General features: G+C 23.5%; 1 protein-coding gene across 1 annotated transcript in view; it reads left to right on the forward strand.

Moving 5' to 3' along the window:
• Positions 1–618: 618 nt before the first annotated feature.
• LOC122504349 overlaps positions 619–23,087 on the forward strand; it is a 239,149-nt gene continuing 216,680 nt past the window's right edge. Inside the window, exons 1-2 of the mRNA XM_043615421.1 lie at positions 619–742; positions 15,326–15,543. Coding sequence (XP_043471356.1) covers positions 15,537–15,543 — 7 coding nt within the window. The 5' untranslated portion in view covers positions 619–742; positions 15,326–15,536. The remainder of the gene's footprint in view (positions 743–15,325; positions 15,544–23,087) is intronic.

Here is a 23,087-nt window from a genome sequence, read left to right on the forward strand (position 1 = left end):
GTGACGTAACATTACTAATTACTAATTCAAATTATAAGAGATAATAAAAATAATATAAATATAAATTTATAGAAAGAAGATAAAATTCGTGTTGAATTGAGATTAGAAATTTTTTCCCCAGTAGTGTTAGAAAGATTTTTCACGGTTTTCGCTATTTTATTATTGTGCTACAATGACAAAGCGACGTGTTGCTTCTCTTTTGAAATGTAATATGAAAAATCTTTTTTCATGTTTTTTTTTTCTAAAATCGTGAATAGAAAAAAGAACCTAACAGTAAAGCTGCAACTGGCCTTATGTTGCTACTTGAAGAGCGCCTAGAACGAGCTTGCACGGCGCAATCTCCATTTTCTGAACGAACTAGGTCAACAATTGCTGGCCCCTTTGCACGACCGCCAGTCTTGCTCAACACGGGCCACGGAGCAGTTCGTCAGGGGTTAATCGAACCTCTCCAACTCGCGGTACTGTTTTGCGGATATTGTTTCGCGCGCATAACTTGCGCACTTTCGGTCCAAAACTTGTGCGCGACACTTTTTAATCTCACGTTCCGTTTTTTGCTCATTACAAATTTTTTCCTTTCTCGGAAATTTTTTTTCCTATTAATAAAAAAGAAAAGAAGAAAGTTAATAAAGAAAAAAAAAAAATGTTTCCCTCAGTTTACAATATTGTGATTGAAAATATTGTCATAGGATTATCATTGAAATGAAGAATCTGTGATAAGAATACGTAGCGCGCACCATTCACGGTAATTGTTATCTAATGAAAATTCCCTTAGTCTGGCTAATAACACTTAAGGATTCTTTTTTTTTTTTTTTTTTTTTGCAAAGCACCGTTTCACCTGTTTATGTTTTTTTTCCTCCTCTTTGATAATAGGAAAAAAACCGGGTCAAGTGCTTTTAATTAATTCCAAACCAGTTTTTTCCCACGTTAATTATTAATTGTAATTTAATTATCTTTCAAATATTTTAATTAAATGAAAATTTTACTTGCAAAGTTAAACTTTGTGGAGAATGTTTAAAATATGATGAAACCAATATTATGAACCTGTAAATTTTTTGTCAATTTTAAATTTCTTTTTTTTTAACAAAAAAAAAAAAAATACCTTCGCATTTTTGATGAAAATGTAACAAGAGTCGGTGGTTTTTTTTCCATTTGACCAGTGTGGCTTTTTTACCTCGAATTATTTTTTTCCATTTATTTTATTCCATTTTTTCAGTTTTAATCTAATTTTAAAAAATCTTGTTATACCAAAAACATTTTTTTGTGGTAAATAAGTATTTTATACTAAATAATAAATAATTATTTTCTATATTAAAAAATATTTATTCTTCTTTTGAATTATTTTATGATAAATTATTTTATAATAGATAATGAATAATTATTTTAGAATAAATTATTTATTTATTTAAATAATAAACAGGACAATGCTTTTTCATAATTATTAGTTTTGATGAAATAGTTAAATGATAATCAAATAATTATTAGCAAATTATTAAATATTAATCGAATACGGAACAATAGTTATCGAATAATTAAATAATGATTTACTTATTATTAGCAAGTAATTAAATAATAATCAATTATTTGAAATGAAAAATTTTAATTTTAATAAAGTTTCCTACACTATATTATTAATATGTTCTATATTTTCAACTCTTTCATCCTTTTGATTAAAATATGAAGAATATTTAATTAATAATTAATAATAAGCTTTAAAAAAGTACTTTTTTAAAACTTATTATTAATTATTAATTAAATATTCTTCTTAAATAATTAACTCTTTTTTTGAGAATTTCTTATATTCTTTTAATTAAAAAATATACTTTTCCTAAATTTATTATTAATTATTAATAAAACAACATCTAATTTCTTTTTCCCATTTTTTCTGCTTGAACCAAATTTTGTTTCTGAATCGAAAGAGAAAAAAAATTACTGAAATTGTTTCTCCTTTCGAGTATCGTAAATATTCAGCTTTATAAATGGATTTTCCAATGGAATATAAAGCAGGCAATATGAGAAATAAAATCTCTAATAAAAAGGAATATTTCTGATTGATAAATTATAGTTGCGGTTAAAGAGAATGTAAGTTGCGAATTCGAAAAATGTAACATTTTTTTTCGTTTTTTCTTTTTTGAGGAAATTTTTCTCTTGCGGAATCTTAATGCACAACAGATTACTGTTAAGGGGGTGGGGAGGGGGGTGGCATAGAAAATTCTTCGTATGGCCCCCCGGGGGCGAGTCTCTTCTCCTTCCCCTCTCTCTCTCTCTCTCTTTTACTATTTCTCTTTCTCGTTATTATCACGAAGAATTCTATAAGGAGTAAGAAAAACCAGACAAAAATGTAAAATTTAAATTACAAAAATTTCTTTATATGAAAAGATTTATTAAATTCCACGTCCTTGAATTTTCTCAAGGGATAAATTAATATGCAACTGTAATTGTGATTTGTTTTATTATTATTATTATTTTATTTTCGTTAACATTGTTTTTTTGATTATTTTGAAAGAAAAAGGCCTAAACACCGAGAAGAATATTATTATTCGATTATTTATTACTGTAACTATTACTATTGTTATTCTTATTATTATTATTTACTTTTAAATTTTTTTTCTATTTTTTCTATTTACAATTATTTTAGTAAATAATGTATTTTTTATTTATTTTTCTAATTTTTTCTATTTATAATTATTTTAGTAATTAATATACTTTTTTACTTGTTTTATTTACTTTTGATTATATTTCTTCCAATTATAATTATTTCAGTAATAAATATATTTTTTATTTTTCTATTTCTATTGATTTTTTTATTATTTTATTTAATATACCTCTCTTTTATTTATTTTTCTATTCTCCTTTTTTCATTTTATCGGCCTGTCGGTACTAAATAAATAAACAATTTTTTGTTTGTCTTTTGTGATCTGTTTTATATTTTTCGTTGAAAAATGGTTATTATTATTATTATTATGGTTTTTATTGAAAAAAATATTTTGTATTACATGTCAATTTTGTATTATTGTATTTTGTCCGTTACTGTATAAAAAAACAAGAAAAATATTTTCTGTTTGTGAAACTTTTTGTTTACAATATTTATACGCATTTGATGTTTGTCGACAATAATTTTTTTTTTTATCTCAATTAAAATGAATATTTTGACTTTTTTTGTAGACACGAATTAGATAAAACATTATTGAAAATTGTGAAATTTAAATTGAATTTTGAAATCGGGCTAATTAAACATAATGAACATAATAAATTTTCGACAGTATCATTATTCGCTTATAACGAGAAGTATTATATTATGATCCGCACATTTTCGGTTTTAATTAGACCATACCCAACATTTCATTCTCCGTATCTTCTATTCAGGAAAATTCATTGTTTTGTTTGATCGATACAGAAATTCTCAAATTTCATTAAAGAATAATTTTATCGGTACTTAACTTTATTATATAATCTGTATAATTCATTGTATTTAATATACAGTTAATCATATTAAATTACATAATAGAATATTATTATTATATAATAATTATAATACTAATTTTAATAAGAAAATATTATTTATTTATTTTTTAAACTGTCTTTAATAATAGTGATAAATAAATATTAAATATCAAGTTGGGAATAATTATCATTTACATATTATTAATATTTTTATTGAAATAAATAAAAGAATTTTTTTTAAAATGTTTCTAAAAAAAGTAATAAATAAAATGAATAAAAAAAATACCTAATTGTCAATGAAATGTTTATCGTTAAATGCTTGTTCATTTTTCTCGTTTCTAACTCAAGCAATTTTCAGTACAAGGGGAGAAAATGCGATTCCTCGAAATATTAAAATATTGATTTCAGCCTTCTGCCTCTCATTCATCCTCTCAAACTGCTTTCGATGCCGCGTTTAAGATATTGTCTGGGTCACCTTAAAGCTTTCCCAACTGTGAAAACTTTCAACTTGCGCCATTAATCATTTTCTTAATCAAAAGCAGAAAACAAAAAAAAAATTAGAAACAGAAAATACAAAAGAAAAAAAAATTGAAAGCAGATAATAAAATAAAAAAAAAATGACAAGCAGTAAATACAAGATAAATTACAAGGAGAAAATAAAAAAAATTGCATGTAGGAAATAAGAAAGAATTACAAAGTAGAAAATACGGAAGAATTTCAAGTAGTTAATTAAAAAAAAAATTACAAGTAGAAAATTAAAATTAAAAGTAGAAAATAGAAAAAATTTACAAGCAGAAAATAAGGAAGAATAAGTAGAAAATGTGAAAGAATTGCAAGTTGTAAGTAGAAAAAAATTATAAGTAAAAATTAAAATTAAAAGTAGAAAATAAAAAAAATTTTACTGCAGAAAATAAGAAAGAATTACAAGTAGAAAATAAGAAAGATTTATAAGTAGAAAATAAAAATTAAAAGCAGAAAATAAATAAAATTTTACAGCAGAAAATAAAAAAGAATTACAAGTAGAAAATAAAAATTAAAAGCAGAAAATAAATAAAATTACAAGCAAAAATAAGATAGAATTACAGAGTCGAAAATACGAAAGAATTAAACAAGTGTAAAACAAAAAAAATTGCAAGAGAATAAAAAATTAAAAGCAGAAGATACAAAAAAATTAAAAGAAAGTATAGTAAGTAGAAAAAAGTTACAAGTAGAAAATTAAAATTAGAAAATAAAAAAGAAATTACAAGCAGCAAAAAATGAAAAAAGTAGAGAGTAGAAAATAAAAAAAATTGCCAAATTACCAAGAGAATAAAAAAAAATTAAAAGCAGAAAATACAAAAAAAATTAAAAGAAAAAGAGTTGTAAAATTCCATAACATAATTATTTGACAGTAAATAAAGCATTGAGAGTCAATTAATAATTTTTGGGATTATTATCCGTTGATTTTGACGTTATATATAAAAAAGTTTGAGATAAATTTCAATCCTTTGGCTACAACTCGGCACACGGCGATATAGACAAGAAGCGCTTGAAAAACGAGGGTCCTTGGACGCGTACGATTCCTTTGAGGTGAATCATCTTGAGCAGCGACAAGATATAGCTTGTGCAATACTGGATATTGCACTGCCGGTCGTCAGCGTTGTGATATATTTCATTTTATTTCTTTATCCTTTCGTTTTCTTATATCTCTCCAGGCATTTACGCTACAAATTTTCAAAATGCTTTTTGTCCAACAAGATTTTTATATATAAATATAAATTTTCAACTTTTACTTAAATTGTTTTCTTGGAACTGTCTTTTTTTATTTTTTGTTTTCTGCTTTACGTTTTGTTTTCATTGTCATTTCTTTAATTTTGTTTCTTCTTTTTTTTCTTACGGTTGTCATTAATAAATTAAAATATTTTACTTTTAAAAACTTTTAAATTAAAATATTTGAAAAAATTTTAATAAATTTAAAAAAATATTCTTTTTTCCCTTTTTTCTTTTTTTAAAAGTTCTTTATTTTTTTTTTCTTATATTTCAAATTTTTCCGGAATTATTCACGATAATGGGTTAAAAATAAAAAACAGAGGATAAAAATAAGTAATGGATTAAAAATATAAATAATTCATGGGTTAAAATTAAAACTAAATAATAGGTTAAAAATAATAATAAAAGAATAAAGATAAATAATGAAATAAAAATAAAAAAATAGAAGAAAAAAAAATTAAAAATGAAATGAAAATTAATTTCACTCCCCCACTTGCAGAAATGGAAAAAATTGATAAAAGAAAATATTGTCAATTTTTTCCCCAAATGTGAAATATTTAAACACAAGAAACACTGGCAATTTAAAAAAGTGTTTTTTAAAATAAATAATGTGAACAAAATTTCTTTTTCCTTTTGTTTTAAATAAATCACAATTTAGATATTGTGTGTGTGTCATAATGCGAAATTGTCGGCACAATTTTTTTTCATATACCACTCGACATTCGTTGGATGTCGAGCTAATTCTTTTTAAGCTTTCAAGATCTCTTAGGTAATTGCCTTTATGATTGTTCTCTGCTTCCTTTGCCTTCTTTTCCCCTATTTTTTTTTTTTTTTTTTTGGTCCTTTTCTCCTTTTTTCCATAAGCACGTTTACCACTTCTCCATCACTTGCACTGAGTTATATAGCCACTGAAAAACTTTTCAACTTGGATTCAGTTTTTCAGGGTTTACTGCTTGCATCGGTAATCGACCGAAAATAGTTCCCCAATGATTTTTATGAGATTGAGAGAAATTTTACATTTCTCAAGAGAAGAAATATTTTACTTGAGAATTACGAATTGAAATTATTGAAAGCAATGCAAATAAAATTATTTTTTTTGGTTGTATGTTTTGAAATCAGTTTGGGAAAATATTTAAAAGAAAAGTAAAAATATATTTTTTTTAAGTTTACTTTTAGTAAATCGCTAAAAAATATTTAAATTAAAATCAATAACTAAAAAGAGAAAAAAATAAATGGAGTAGAAAGAGAGGAAATTTGTTTGACTTAACATTGATATTTACTACTTAAAAATATTTTGGCGTTTTTAAATTACCAATGCACTCAAATAAATTTAAATTAAAATAAATGAAAAAAAAAATATATTTAATAGAATTGGAGGGACTTTGATTCTATGACTTGTCTGACGAAAAGTTGATACTTACTACTTAAAAATATTTTGTCACTTTTAAATTACCAAAGCACAGAAATATATTCAAATTAAAATAAATATCAACGAAAAATAGTTTTAATAGAATAAGAGAAACTTCTATTCTAAGAGATGTCTGACGAAAAATTGATACTCACTACTTAAAAATATTTCGCCACTTTTAAATTACCCGAAGCATTGAAATAAATTGAAATATTTTAATTTTTAAATTAAAATAAATTTTAAAAAATACATTTTTAATAGAATTAAAAAAAACTAGACTACTGAAAACTCTTGTAGTCTATGAGCAGTCTGACGAAAAATTGATTCTCACTACTTAAAAAAATGCTTTGACACTTTTAAAACAATAAATTTGGTTAAAAGAGGAAATGTATATTGCGCATGCAAAAACATGAATCGTAAAATTATTTTAGTAGAATTTATTACGACATTGTTAAATTGAATCAAGCTATGCAACATTGATCTGTGTACGCTACTGCGGCGCAGCTGGGAAATTACGTATGTACCTATGAACGCATATATACGAATATACACATCCTACATATATATATATATGTAAATTTCTAGAACAAGTTCTAATTAGCGCATTTAACTCCCAACGATTTTAAATGCCGTAAATACATAAACTTGTTACTTCTTTACTTTGAGTTTCTTTTACTACTTGGTATAGTAAAAACTGATGAAGAAAAAAACTTGAAAAAAAATTTTTTTTGATATAATTTTATAAGACATATTTCAAAGGCTTGTAATTTTAACCGAAATAATAAAAGCACAAAAAATTAGTACAAATCAAGTTTATTCAGACTGACTAGTAGTATAAGTGGGTTTTTAGTCAGACCGAATTGTAGTATTTATATTTATTACTCAGAAGATAAATTTTTATTTCTTGTCTTTTTAGCGGAAGTAAAACAAAAAGTATTAAATATAAATTTTAGTCAGACTGAACAGTAGTAAAGGTTCGTATACAGTCAGACGACACATTTCACTAAGTCTTGTCATTTTAACAAAAATAATAAAAGTACAAAAAAGTAGTGACTAGCCAAACGTTTAAAGTAGTAGAAGTCAATTTCAGTCAGACTGAATAAGAAATTCTTCTTCAGTAGAAAAGCAATTTTTAAAGATAGAATTTTAGGATTTTTGTAAAAATATATTTATTATTATTATTATTATTATTACTAGCTGTCGTACCCGTCTTCGACGGGTTTTAGTTTCTACCAATATATTTAATAATTTTCCTACCAATCTGAAAAATCAGAAAAAAACCGGGAATTTAATTTGACCGGAAAATTAATAATTAGTTACCATTAGCTATTTCGGTAGTAAAATATTACTATTTAAATAGTCTCCAACCTTTTTGCAAAAAATCAAAAATTATCAAAAATTCGAAAAGCCGAATTTCTTAATATTTAACATTTTTTTCTTCTCTTTTATATCATTAAGCTTCATTATTTTTGTGCTCTTCAAAAATACTTTACCTAATTTGTTATCTCCACCCTTTGGTAAAAAATCTAAAATTATGAAAAATTAGAAAAAATTCAAAAAACCGAATTTCTTAAAATTCAACATTTTTCCTTCTTTTTTATGGCATTTAGCTTTAGTATTTTTGTGCTCTTCAAAAATACTTTACTTATTTAATAGTCTCCACCCTTTGGTAAAAAATCTAAAATTATGGAAAATTAGCCAAAATTCAAAAAACCGAATTTCTTAAAATTCAACATTTTTCCTTCTTTTTTATGGCATTTAGCTTTAGTATTTTTGTGCTCTTTAAAAATACTTTACTTATTTAATAGTCTCCACCCTTTGGTAAAAAATCTAAAATTATGGAAAATTAGCAAAAAATTCAAAAAAACCGAATTTCTTAAAATTCAACATTTTTCCTTCTTTTTTATGGCATTTAGCTTTAGTATTTTTGTGCTCTTTAAAAATACTTTACTTATTTAATAGTCTCCACCCTTTGGTAAAAAATCTAAAATTATGGAAAATTAGCAAAAAATTCAAAAAACCGAATTTCTTAAAATTCAACATTTTTCCTTCTTTTTTTATGGCATTTAGCTTCATTATTTTTGTGCTCTTCAAAATTACTCTACTTATTTAATTCTTTCCACCCTTTAGTACAAAATCAAAAATTATTAAAAATTATGAAAATTTCGAAAAACCGAATTTCTTATAATTCAACATTTTTTCTTCTCTTTTATGGCATTTAGCTTCATTATTTTTGTCTAATGTAGCAAATTTCTTACTTTACATACTGATCTTTAAATAAAAAACTTTAATAACTTTTCCTGAAAAGCTTGCTCAAAGATTAAAAATCACTATTTTTTTTAGAAAAAAGTTGATCTAAAAAAACGAAAAAAAATTTCAAAATACGTCTTTTTTAATAATTTTATTGTAGAAATGGGTTGTATTTATCTGAAAAAGTTAGCTAAGGATAGTTTTGCATTCATTTTCCAAAAAATAAAATATTTGAATTTTTTTGATTTTTCGAATTTTTTGAAAAAATGTCATAACTTTCGTTCAAGTTAATATTTTTTAATCGGATAAGGCTATGATTTTAAGTTACATTAATACCTAATAGACTGCCAAGTTTCGCATTATTCGGTTGAACCGTTTTCAATTGATGCGCGAACAAAGTTTTGCATACAGACAGACAGACAGACAGAAGGACAGACAGACAGACAGATAGACAGACAGACAGACATTTTTTTTTTTACATTTTTCGAATTCTCATGTCTCAAGAAGAAAAAATATATAAGAATTTTCAAGATTGGAGCAATGTACAGACAGAAGTCTGGTTTTATTAATATAGATTATTATTTTAGATTATTTTAAGATTATTTTAAGATTATTTTAAGATTATTTTATTTTAATTATTTTATTAAAAAATAAAATAAGTTTGCCAAAAATCTTAAATTGATTTTTAATACAAAAATTATCTTGCACTGAACTTTCGTTTTTAATTCCTATTCAAAAATAAAGTACAAAAATTCTGCAATAAAAATTTTCCTGCTCAGTGTTGTTTCAATGAGAATTACACGTAGGAGAAGCGTCAATGTTTTTAAGTAGTAAAATTCCCCTGCAGTCAGACAGTAGTACATAAAGAATTCTTCAAATTGTCCCAAGTGGAGAAAGTCCATTAAGTCAGAAAGAACGATTTAAATTGTTTCACTGGTTTGAGTAGTAAACGTTACTTCGAGACAGTACTAAATTCTTTTAATTGTTTCAAGTAGTAAATGTCGTTTTCAGTCAGACCAGGCGATTCAATTTTCTAATTATCACTGCATTAGTTAGTTTCTACTAGTTATCACTACTGATAGTGTTAGTTATCGTCGATAATAGTTACAATTAATTGTCACTGGTAATAATTCTAACTAATTATCACTAGTGATAGTAACTACTAATTGTCACTAGTAATAGTAACTACCAATTATTACTAGTAATCAATAATAAAGATTTTAAATTTATTTGTTTGGCCTTTAGGCCAAACAAAAAAGTTTCAGATCTTTATTATTTTAATTATTTGGGTTTAGAAATTTCTTTTATTATTACTAGTAATAGTTGTGTTATCACTAGTGATAATTTATTATTACCAAAAGTAATAGTTGGTATCAGTTATTACAGAAATAGTTATACTAGCAATAGTTATCACTGGTATTAATTATCACTAGCAATAGTTATCACTAGTAATAGTTATCACTAGTAATAGTTATCACTAGTAATAGTTATCACTAGTAAAAGTTATCACTGGTAATGGTAATCACTGGTATTAATTATCATTGGGATAGTTATCACTAGCAATAGTTATCACTAGTAATAGTTATCACTAGTAATAGTTATCACTAGTAAAAGTTATCACTGGTATTAATTATCATTGGGATAATTATCACTAGCAATAGTTATCACTAGTAATAGTTATCACTAGTAAAAGTTATCACTGGTAATGGTAATCACTGGTAAAGGTTATCACTAGAAACAATTATCACTAGAAACATTTATCATTGGTAATAGTAATCACTGGTAATAGTTATTATTATTAACATTAATCACTGGTAATAATTATCACTAGTAATAGTTATCGCTGGTAATAGTCAGCACCAGTTATCAAAAGTAACAGTTATCCCTAGTAAATGTTACAAACAGTTATCACAATTAATATTTTCAAATAGTTGTCAAAATAATTGTCGCATACAGTTATCACCAGTGATAGTCAGTACTGATTATTACTAGTAATAGTTAGTACTAGTTATCACTAGTAATACTTATAATAATAATAGTCGCAAACAGTCATCATTATTAGTAGTTAATTCTAGTTAACTAATAATAGTTTCAAGTAGGTAGTACTAGTTAACTAGTAATAGTTTTAATTAGGTAATAGTAGTTAACTAGTAATAGTTGCAACTAGAAAGTACTAGTTAACTAGTAATAGTCGTAACTAGAAAGTACTTGTTAATTAGTAATAGTCGTAACTAGGAAGTAATAGTTAACTAGTAATAGTTAACTAGTAATAGTTAACTAGTAATAGTCGTAACTAGGAAGTAATAGTTAACTAGTAATAGTTAACTAGTAATAGTTAACTAGTAATAGTTGTAACTAGGAAGTACTAGTTACCTAGTAATAGTACTAGTTAAAATCAGTTAAAAAAAGTAATAATAATTTCAAATCAGACAATGCGAAACAATGACTCGAAATTGACTCAATTTATTGTTCCAACAATAGGGACAGTACTTTATGCAGAAAATTGATTCCATTAAAAATCGAAATCAATGTGAATCCTCTTTCTATTTATAATAAACTCGAAACGAATATATATGATTTCGAAGCAGAACATGGTGGTTGAGAGAAGAAGAATTTTCTTTCAGAGATATGTATATATTACTATTTCAATACTGATCCCTTTACTCTTGCTTCAATGATCCTGCTCCGTCTTGTAAAAACCGCGATGCTTACACTAGAAAAAGTATTTCTCAGTTATTTCACTCACTTGAACCGGTAGGGTCACTGATACCATTTGCTTTTTAGAGTTCACTGAATATGTTACACACACTTTTATGTATATATACATACAATATATATATATATATATAGAAAATATGTATATATATATTTATATAGCGAGATATGCGCGTCGATTCACACCGATGTATACATATATGTAAAATTGCCCGCAATATAGACTTTCAAAAAAATATTCTCAAGAGATATTCTTATATAGATATATATATGTATATATAATATGATCAAAAAAAAGAGAAAGAAAAAAATGAAGAAAAAATACATCGTTTGATATGTTGGTACGTCGACTTGATGCCCTCAAATAACCCCTAAAGAATTCTTGACTTGGTGGTGGACCCTTTTTATATGATTCCAATTTATGAGAGAGCTTTACCAAATCACCCCTGGAGAAATTCGAAAATTACTGCTGAATATTTTTCGTGTATGGCCTTTAAATGAGATAGCAGCTAAGGGGTGATTTCAGTTTGATTTAGATGTGAGGCGGAGAGCGAGAGAGGGGGGTGACAAATTTATTTCATTTCCGAATATATCACTATAGTATTTTTGCTTTATCTCATAAAGATTATCGCTAATTTTAATTCCCTTCAACTAATGGGAATTAAGTTGGGAATTAAGTAAACTTGATATAGTATAACAATCTCTCACTTCTCTAATGTCATAAAGTGTGATCAATTATTATTTATTATTTTTTATTTTGGGATTATTGAAAAATTATTGGCGGATGGTTTCTCGTAAAAATATTTTTGAAAAATAAAATATTTACGTAATGTATAGAATCGAATATTGTCTAAATATTTTTTTATTTTATATAGATTTTTGTACTGATTTTTTTATTGATTTTATTGTTTAAATTCTAGGGAAAATTTTTCTAATACAATTTTATTTCGCAAAATTGTTTTTTCGATTAATAAGGTTCAATTTCTAAATTTTTTCCCAAACATTAATTTTTAGGAATAAATTTAAATTTCCTAAAAAAATTTAAAAAAAAAAAAAAAAAATTTTTTAAAATTTTCTTGTTTGAACCAAAAAATACAACGAGAGTTTTATTTAAAATTATGGGAAATAATTTCTAATAGAATTTTTTAAAAATATAATTCAATTTTTTTTTCCTTTTTATTTGGACCAAAAAATAAAATTAGATTTTCATTTCAAATTATTGGAAATAATTTCTAAGAGAATTTTTTAAACATAAAATTTAATTTTGAAATATTTGTTGCCTATTTATTTTTATTGATTTTGGAGTCAAATAGAAACAAGTAAATTTCTAAATATTTTTTCGAATGAACTTCAATTTTTAACAATAAATTTAAGTTTCCCAAAAAATTCAATTTCCTTTTGTTAATATTTGAACCAAAAAAATCCAGAGTTGAATTTTAAATTATGGAAATTAATTTCTACAAGAATTTTTAAAAAATAAAATTCAATTCCTCTTTTATTTTTTTTTTTTATTTAAACCAAACAATTAGAGTTGAATTTTAAATTATGGAAATTAATTTCTATAAAGAATTTTTAAAAAATAAAATCTAATTTCTCTTTTATTCTTTTTATTTGAACAAAAAAATACAACTAGAGTTGAATTTTAAATTATGGAAATTAATTTCTAAAAGAATTTATTAAAAATCAAATTTAATTTTTCTTTTTTTTTTCTTTTTATTTGAACCAAAAAATACAACTAGAGTTTAATTCGAAATTATAAGAATTAATTTTTGAAAGAATTTTTTAAAAATAAAATTTAATTTCTAAATATTTGTCTCCTAATTATTTTTATTGATTTTTCGGGGCAGATAGAAACAAGCAAATTTTTAAATTTTGTTTTAGTAAACCCAAAAAAATATATTTAGAGTTAAATTTAAAATTATAGAAAATTATTACTTTCTTTCTCAAGAAAAGAATTTTTCTAAAATTTCTATCTTCTGTTGAATTAAATCTTTTGCCAATAAATTTAAAAATCCCTAATGAAAAGTTCGACTTTTGAAACTGATGAATACGTTTTTTTCATTCATAAGTAGCTTTGCAGAAGTCTTCAAATTTTTTTTTCAATAAAGAATAAAAAATATTTATCCTATTGTGAAAAATTTGAAGAGTCAAGGAATTTTTCTAAGTATAAAAATTCTTAATAAAAATAAAAAAAGTCGTTTTTAAATGTAAATAAATATTGCCCTAAACTTTGTTTCTTATTTAATTATTTTTTATAATAAAAAATTTTGTAGAATAAAACATAATAATAATTACAGAACTTATAATAAAAAATGATTAACCTAATTAATTAATTCTCAAATATTTAAATTTTCAATTGGATTTATCATGATGTGTAATTAAATTTCTAGTACACGTCAAAAGTCGAAAGTTACCTTCCTAATTTAATAATGATAAATAATTACAGCAATTCTGTTAGCTATGTAAATTTATAATTTTACAAACAGTTTATTAAATATTCTAACTTTGCCGAGTCACTAATTAAAGAAAAATGTTTCTTGCATTTAATAATTAAGGATTTTAATTCAATTTAATTAATTAATTAATTAATTTAATTATAATTTTATAACTAAGGGATTTTTCAAATATAATCAAACCTGGAATATAATTCGTATATCTCTCATAAAACAACATTTTATTTCATTAAAGCAATTATTCTATTTTATTTTCTCCGATTTATATTTTCAAGCATTTGTGAAAACTAACGTACGCTAAATAAATAATGTTTCTATAAATAAACAAGAATTATAAATAATTTATGAACAATTTTTTTTCATTTTATTATTTATGAGCAGGAAAACAGTAACAAAATAAAATAAATTTTCTATTTCTTCTCTCCAAAAATATATCCTGTTTGTGAATTAATGAAATATTTATAAAATGACATATATATATATATATATATATATATATATATATATATATATATATATATATATATATATATATATATATATATATATATATATATATATATATATATATATATATATATATATATATATATATATATATATATATATATATATATATATATATATATATATATATATATATATATATATATATATATATATATATTTGTGATTGGTGATCGAAAATTGAAAAGTGAAAGTAATATTTCATCTCGTTGAATAGAGAAAGTAAATATACATGCCGGCATCAATTTATCACAGTTGGTTTCGTTTAAATTGAGTTGAATGTTGCACGTACAATTTTTTCGCATTTCACTATTTTTTTTCTCTCTTTCTCTCTCGATAATATAGAAAATTTGCATGAAACTATAGATTTTTAAATTATTTTCGTGTGACAACAATTTTTTTTTTAATAAATATTCCAATTTTCAATATTATTCTCACGAAAAATAATTTTTCTCTCTTTTGAGTTTATTTTTTATTGGCAGAAAAATATTAACACAAAAAATTGTTGATATGAAATATAAGTTTAGGTGAATTTTTAATATTTTTATTTTTGATAGATTTGAAAATTTCAATTTACTTTGAGGTCACTTTTTATGAAAAATGTTTTCTAATACTTTTTTAAAACTTTTTTTTAAACTGACTTTTTTACATCATCTTTTTTAAAATCACTTTTAAAAAAGTTCTAACAAGCTTTGATAATGATAATAATAATAAAATAATAATAATAATAATAATAATAATAATAATAATACAAAAATAGTAATAATAATTTAATAATAAAAAATATATAATTTTTTTTCAGTTATCAATGGGCAGCGGGAATACACTTTTTCTGGATTTCCAAATAAAGTTCAATAAAATTTAAAGTCCAGAAATATGCTTCAATTGCGGAAAGAACTGACAATAGTTTCTCGCTATTATCAATTAATGTGCATTTTATTAAAAACCTAAGTGCGTGCTTCAATAAAGAAATTTATAGGATCTAATTGTCAACTAGGAGGAGAATTTTCGGCATGAAGGGTGAGTTAATTTTTTTAAACTCTTCATTCTTCTCTCAACTTTTTTTTTCGACTAATTATTTTGATTATTTCAATCACTTCCAATATCTTATTTTAAAAAAAAGTATTTAAAAATATTTTTCAAATACAAATAAATTATAATTAATTATAATTTAAATTATGATCCTAAAGCTCCGAATGTTCAAATGAACATTAAAATTTATTTATTTCTTCAAATTAATTTTTTATTATTATAATTTTGCGTATCATTATCAAAAAAATTAATTCTAAATTAATAATTCATTTAGTACTTAATAATAATTTTAAGTAAAAAATTTACTTCGAAATGTAAAATTTAATTTTTTTTGCAATGGGTAATTCTTGAAAATATTTTTATAATAAAAAATATTTCGTTCATTTAAATGTTGAAAAATTCCAACATCATTTTAATTATAACATTTTTTTGATAAAGTAGAATAAAAAATATTTCATAAATTGTCTATCATTTTGATTATAACTTTTTTTTTATAAAGAAACTGAATACATTTTGTTTTAGTTTAGGAAAAAGTGTAGAATTTTACTTTAAGCACTCGACACCTTTGGTACTTTATTTGAAATTCAAAAAATTGAGTTTTTAAAAAAAGGATTTTCATGCAAAAATGTTGAGAATTTAAAATTTTCGCATTGCATTCATTTCTCGGCAGCTGTGGTCAAGTTACGTAACTACTGCTTTGCATAAGTTAATTAAACACACCTAGACAAAAACTGAAATTAAAATTTGACTCTCAAACTTTTTATTTTCTTTAAATTTTAAAATCTTCCTTACTTATTATTATGTTAAGATAATTGTATTACAAAAGTTTTCTTAGAATAAAAATCATTATGTTAATACTAAAACCCTTTCATCGTACATTTTTTTTTGTAAAATAGTTTATATTTTATAAACTGGATTTTATAAAAAAAATTTGATTCTAAAATTTTTGACGTTCAAATAGTTAACGATTTTTAATTTTTATTGCAATCAGCATTTTTTGAAAATATTTTTAATGAAAAATATTTCCATTATTTGAACGTTCGAAACATGTTTCAAAACTTCAAAACTCATGAAAAAAATAGTTTTTGCAAAATTGAAATTGTCAAATTGATTTAAAAAACAATTTAATTTAATAATCGAATTTTTGTATTGCATACATTTTTTGAAAGTTTATAAAATAAAGTAAAAAAGAATAAAATAGTTTACTAACTGTATTTTGTAAAAAATTTACCAAATTGATTTTGCAAACTAGAAATTCTCAATTTAATTTTTCAAAATTGAAATTTCCAAAATAGATTTTGCAAAATTGAAAATTACAAAATAGATTTTAGCAAAAATGAAAATTTTCAAATTGATTCCAAATATTTCGAATTTTAAAAACATTTTTTGTAACGAATAAGTTTATACTACATAATAACAGTAAGGGGCCAATTCGAAAATTCGCTTTACGCACAAAACGCGGGGTGTATAAATAAGAAGATAAAAAAAAATTCATTTCCATGAATTGAACGTTCTGTACACGTGGTTGTGAAATTCACACATTTCAGAGTGAATTGCATACAAAAACGTGCCCATGAATATATATTCGTGTTCTAGGTTCGTAAACTCAACTGCTTTTCATGAACAAATCAGACACTATTTCATTCGTGTTTCATATTCAAAAAATAAAACGCGCACGTTCCTTTAAAACAAAAGCAAAATAAAAAAAAATAGAAACAAAAAGCAAGAATTATAAAATAACTTTTAAATTTTTTGAAATACCTGATTTTTTTCCAAATTCTAAAAAATTATTTCCATTAGTAGGATTGTTAACCAACCTGAAACAAAAAAAAACGTAAAATAAATTATTAGCAAATAGCAAATAGTAGTCGAGAAATAAATGTTTATAAATATTTCTTTGAAAAAGAGTAGAAAAAATAAATTTTACACTTTTTCTTATAAAATTTTTTTTATAATTAATTATTATAAATCTTCTCCAAAATTGTAATGTCTCTAAATGTTTTAAAGTTTAAATTATCGAAATTTATTTATTTTATATTTACAAAATAAATAATTTTTATAAATATTTCTCTAGAAAATAAAAATCAAAAAAGTAATTTTCTACTTTTTCTTATGAATGCTTTTTTAAAATTAACGCAGTCAGTAATTCCTGGAAAAAATTACATCGGAAAAACTAATTCCTTTACTTGAACTTATTCAGAATTTTCGAAAATTAAAAAATAAAAATAAAATTCTATTTTTTGAAAGAACACTTAAAGAAACTCAGTAAAAAAAAATTTTTAATTTCGAAAGTAAAAAGAATTTAAAATCAAATATAAATAATTAATAAGATAATATATGAATATTGAAAATAATTAAATTCTAATATTTTTTGAGAGAACGCTTAAAGAAAATTAGTAAAAAAAGAAAATTAAATTAAATTCTATTTTTTGAAAGAACACTTGAAGAAAATTTCAATTTTGAAAAATCAATTTGTCAAATTCTCTACAAAATCCAGTTTGCTAAATTATTTTACAAAAAAATGTTTTTGATGAAATAATTGTATACAATTAAAATATACTATTTTTTTACACAATTTTACAATTTCAATTTTACAAAATCTTTTTCGCAAATTTTAATTTCGAAAAATCAGTTCGATAAATTCTTTACACAATTCAATTAGTAAACTATTTTATTCACTTTTATTTTATTTTATAAACTTTGAAAAAAATGTATAAAATACAAAATTTAGAATATGAAAGTAAATTGTTTTTCAAATTAATTTGACAATTTCAATTTTGCGAAAATTATTTTTGTAAATGATCAACAAGTTTTGAACGTTCAAATGAACGAAATATTTTTCATTAAAAGTATTTCTTTCGATTTCACGGTCAAATAAAAAATATAACGAAATATTTTTTATTAAAAATATTTTTTTCGTTTTGAACATTCAAGTAAACGAAATATTTTTCATTTAAAATAATTTCTAAAATTACTGATTTCAATAAAAGTTAAAAATTTAACATTTATAATCTTTATGTTATAATTAATTAATATTATATGATAAATAAATAAATAAAATAATTAATTTCAATTTTTCTATTTTTTTGAAAAAAACACTTAAAGAGAATTATTAAAAAAAGGCAAAAAATCGAAATTTCAAGAGCAAAGGGAATTTAAACTGAAATATAAAAATAAGATAATTTATGAATATTAAAAATTAAATTAAATTAAATTCTAATATTTTTTGAAAGAACAGTTAAAGAAAATTAGTAAGAAAAAGTTTGAAAAATCGAAATTTCGAGAGCAAAGAGATAATTTAAACTGAAATATAAATAATTAATAAGTTAATATTTGAATGTTAAAAATAAAAAAATAACAGAGTAAACTATGGGAATATTCATAAATACAATAATCAATAATGCACGGGTATAAATTTATTGGCCGCTGTTGCTAATTAATTGAATGATTAACGCTTCAAATGATTGGTACGCGTATACACAACTATAATGCATTAGAGTGTGTATATGTATATAAATATATATAAGTTTGAAGAGAAATGATAAATTATTCCTTTTGGAAAATGAATTGTTATGCTGTGTGAGAGATGGAATATAAGCTCGTCGACGATGACGACGACATAGTATTACTCAACTTTAATCGAGGATGCATTGTTGTTCCTTGAAGATGGAACGTTGACACTCTATTGGATTGTTGCCTGACAGAATATTATGTACGCAAAGTCTGTACATAATATACTTTCATAGAAAAAAGGAAAATAAAAATTTTTTCTCTTCTTATAAGCACAGATGCGACACACACAATATATTCTGATTAATTACTCGATGAATTAAAAACGACATTTTTTGAAAAATAAATATTATTTTTTGAAAAAAAATAAAATCTCCATCGTCTCGAGAAAATTGATTTTAGAAAGTTTTTTTCTAATTTTTAATTAAAATGTGAAAATGTGAAAAAATAATAATAAAAGATTACAATAATTAAAAACTAGTCAATTATAAATTTGTGGGACAGTTAGCCCTTGGAATTTTGAAAATAAAAAACGAAAAAAGGAGTAAATAATAAAAATATTCAAACTAATATATCTATTTGATAAATAACGGAATCTGAGAGATAATTTAAATAGTATTCGCATCACGAGTTTATATTGAAACATTTAATAATACGAATATTTGTATACATGTTTAATGGAATGTATGGAAGTTTAATTGAAATTTTCCCTGAAATCACAAAATAGATGAAAATTTAAGCGTGTGTTTCGAAACATTGGATTTAATATTAATTTTGCATTTCTTATACACGAAAGCAGAAATTGTTGGAATGTTTATATATGTATATATAGATAATAGCGAAAGGTCAAATTTACCCAAGAGAAAATAGCGTCGAAGCTCAGAATATTAAATTTTCCAACGCTAAAGGTGGGGGAGAAACATTTCTTACACAAAGACAAATATGATTAGGCGTCGTGTTCTTGTTATCTAGATAATAAGATTACTTGATGCTCTCTACTTCTTCTTGTGCACACAAGCCACTTGGCTCGTTATTAGTCTCTAATTATGAGAAAAGCCTCATGCTCCAGATTTTGCGAAAACCCTTAACTTTTTTGCGGCCACTTTTTTTCTTCTCTTCTCTTCTTTTTTTCTTACTTCTTCGTATTTTTATTATAATAAAAAAAATTCTTGATTTTTATTCATAATTATTATATAATAATAATAATTTCGTTATTATACAAAAAATATAAATGCTTGTCTGACGAAAACTATTTTTACTACTTAAAGTTTTAAGAAGTTTGCGTTTTTGTCTGACGAAGACTGACGTTTACTACTTTTATGGGAAAAGCATTTTTTCTGATCGAATCTGATTTACTATTTAGAAAAAGGAAAATAATTCCATGTCTGACCAAAACTGATTTTTACTACTTACTATTAGAAAATATTGAGTTTTTATTTTAAAAAAATCTTTCATTTACTAATTATAGGAAAAAAATTTAAATTAAAATTTTTGTGTCCGCCTGTTACTGATTTACTACGTAGAAAAAGGAAAATAATTTCATGTCTGACCAAAACCGATTTTTACTACTTACTATTAGAAAAAATTGAGTTTTTATTTGAAAAAAAGTTTCATTTACTAACGATAGGGAAAAATGAAATTAAAAATCGTTTGTCCTACTAATACTGATTTACTACGTAGAAAAAGGAAAATAATTCCATGTCTGACCAAAACAGATTTTTACTACTTACGATTAGAAAAGTTTCAGTTTATACTTGAAAATAAACTTTCATTTACTAATGATAGGAAATAAATCGAAATTAAAAATCTTTTGTCCGACTGATACTGATTAATTACGTAGAAAAATAAAAATAATTCCATGTCTGACCAAAACCGATTTTTACTACTTATGTATTTATAAAAGTTTGAGTTTTTGTCTGAATAAAACTTTCATTTACTACTAGTAATAAAAATATTTTGTCTCCTCGTTACTGATTTACAGCTTTGAAAACAAAAAATAATTCAAAGGGTTTTCTGTCTGACCAAACTGATTTTGACTACTTACGTTCAGAAAAAAAATTGTCTGATCACAACAATTTTTTACTACTTCAATTCAAAAAAAATTTTACATTTTCTATTAAAAAGATGGAAAATGATTCAAAATGTTCTGTCTGACCAAGTACTTTAACTACTTACGTCATTAATAAAATTTGGGTTTTTGTCTGAAGAAAACTCATTTACTACTGAAACCAAAAATACTAAAAGTAAAAATATTTTGTCTGACTGAAATTGTTTTACTACTTAAAAAAAAAATTTGTTCTGACCATAACTATCTTTTACTACTTCCATTTAGAAAAAATTTAGTTTTCAAACCAAGAATTCGATTGAAAAAAATATTAAAATTCAAATTTTGTCTGGCTAATACTGATTGACTAATTAAAACATAGAAAATTATTAAAAATGCTCTGTCTGACCAAAACTAATTTTGACTACTTACAATAATGGAAATTTGAGATTTGGTTTGAAGAAAACTTCCATTCACTACTAATATCAAAAATTTGCCTATTAGTTACTGATTTACTATTTAAAAAAAAATTTCTATTTTGTCTGAACATAACTAGTTTTAAGTACTTACGTTTAGAAAAGATAAAAAAAATTTTCTGAACACAACTATTATTGACTACTTCAATTTAGAAAAATTTTAGGTTTTCTACTTAAAACATGTAAAATTATTTAAAATTCTCTGTCTGACCAAAACTGATTTAAACTACTTAAATTCAACAAACCTTTTTCTGTTTTTCTAAAGAGAACTCTTATTTACAACTGAAACGAAGAATTTAAAAATTAAAAATCTATTTTGTCTGACTAAAACAATTCTACTACTTAGAGAAAGGAAAATAATTCTGTCTGACCAAAATTATATTTGACTACTGAAATTTAGAAGAAAGTTTGACTTTCTACCAAAAATCTGATACCAAAATTATTAAAATAAAGTTATGCCTGAATTATACTGATTTACTACTTAGAAAAATTGTATGAAATACACAACTTTCTGTCTGGTAACACATTGACCTCAACTACTGAGACCAAGAAGAATGGAAATTTAGAGAAAAAAAACTGAAACAAAGATAAATAAAATTAAAAGAAAAAACAAAAAAAAGCAAAAGTAAAAAAACTATAAAATTGAATAAAGTAAAGAAAAATAAAATAATCTAAACAGATTTTCGAAAAAAATTCGCGAAAAAAAATTTCAAATTTTCATCTGTAAAAAAACTGAGTAAAAACAGAAAAAAGTGCAACACTAGTACCCAATAAAATTAGACAAAATTTTCAACAAATTGAAAGATAAAATTGAAGGGATAATAAAATTAGTGGAAAGTACCCAAGTTTTTGTTCTCTCTCTCGAGGAAAAAAAAGCGAGTACCAGTAGAAGAAAAAGAAGAAGAAGAAGTACATTTTTCAAGAATTCTGCCTAAAGCGAAATAAGAGGGAGTTAGTTACTTTTTTTTGGGGGGGAAAGGCGAAAGTTACGATAGCTTAAGTGGATCATAAAAAGTTTCTTGTTCACTCTGCCACTGATTCTGGTGCCGCAATGCCGTAATTATTGCAGAACTTTGACTTCGTGTTAACTAAAGTAGTGCTCACACAGTATTTGAGAATTCAACTATACAAAGATGCAAAACTAGTATCTACAGCATCCGCGCTTTCCATAATTTTATTACTCTCAACTTCCATTTAAAAAGGAGAAAAGAAAAAGAAAAAGAAGAAGAAGAAGACGAAGAAAAAGAAAAAAAAGAGTACTTCATCATTATCGACTATAATTCCTCCATCTTCCAAACTCTAATTACACTAAAAGTTTTTATCCTCTAAAATAACTTGATCCAAATAACAAATCATCTTAAAACTTCTTATATAAAACTTCCATGAAATGTTGCACGCAACTTGAAAACTTTATTTGCATCCCAACTTTTCATTATTCTACAATAAATTTCCATTTAGCATCATTCGCTTGTCAAGAGATTTAGGAATTTTTAATTTTTTTT

This window comes from Leptopilina heterotoma, unplaced genomic scaffold (assembly GCF_015476425.1).
Source record: "Leptopilina heterotoma isolate Lh14 unplaced genomic scaffold, ASM1547642v1 Lhet_292, whole genome shotgun sequence".
Lineage (NCBI taxonomy): Eukaryota > Metazoa > Arthropoda > Insecta > Hymenoptera > Figitidae > Leptopilina > Leptopilina heterotoma.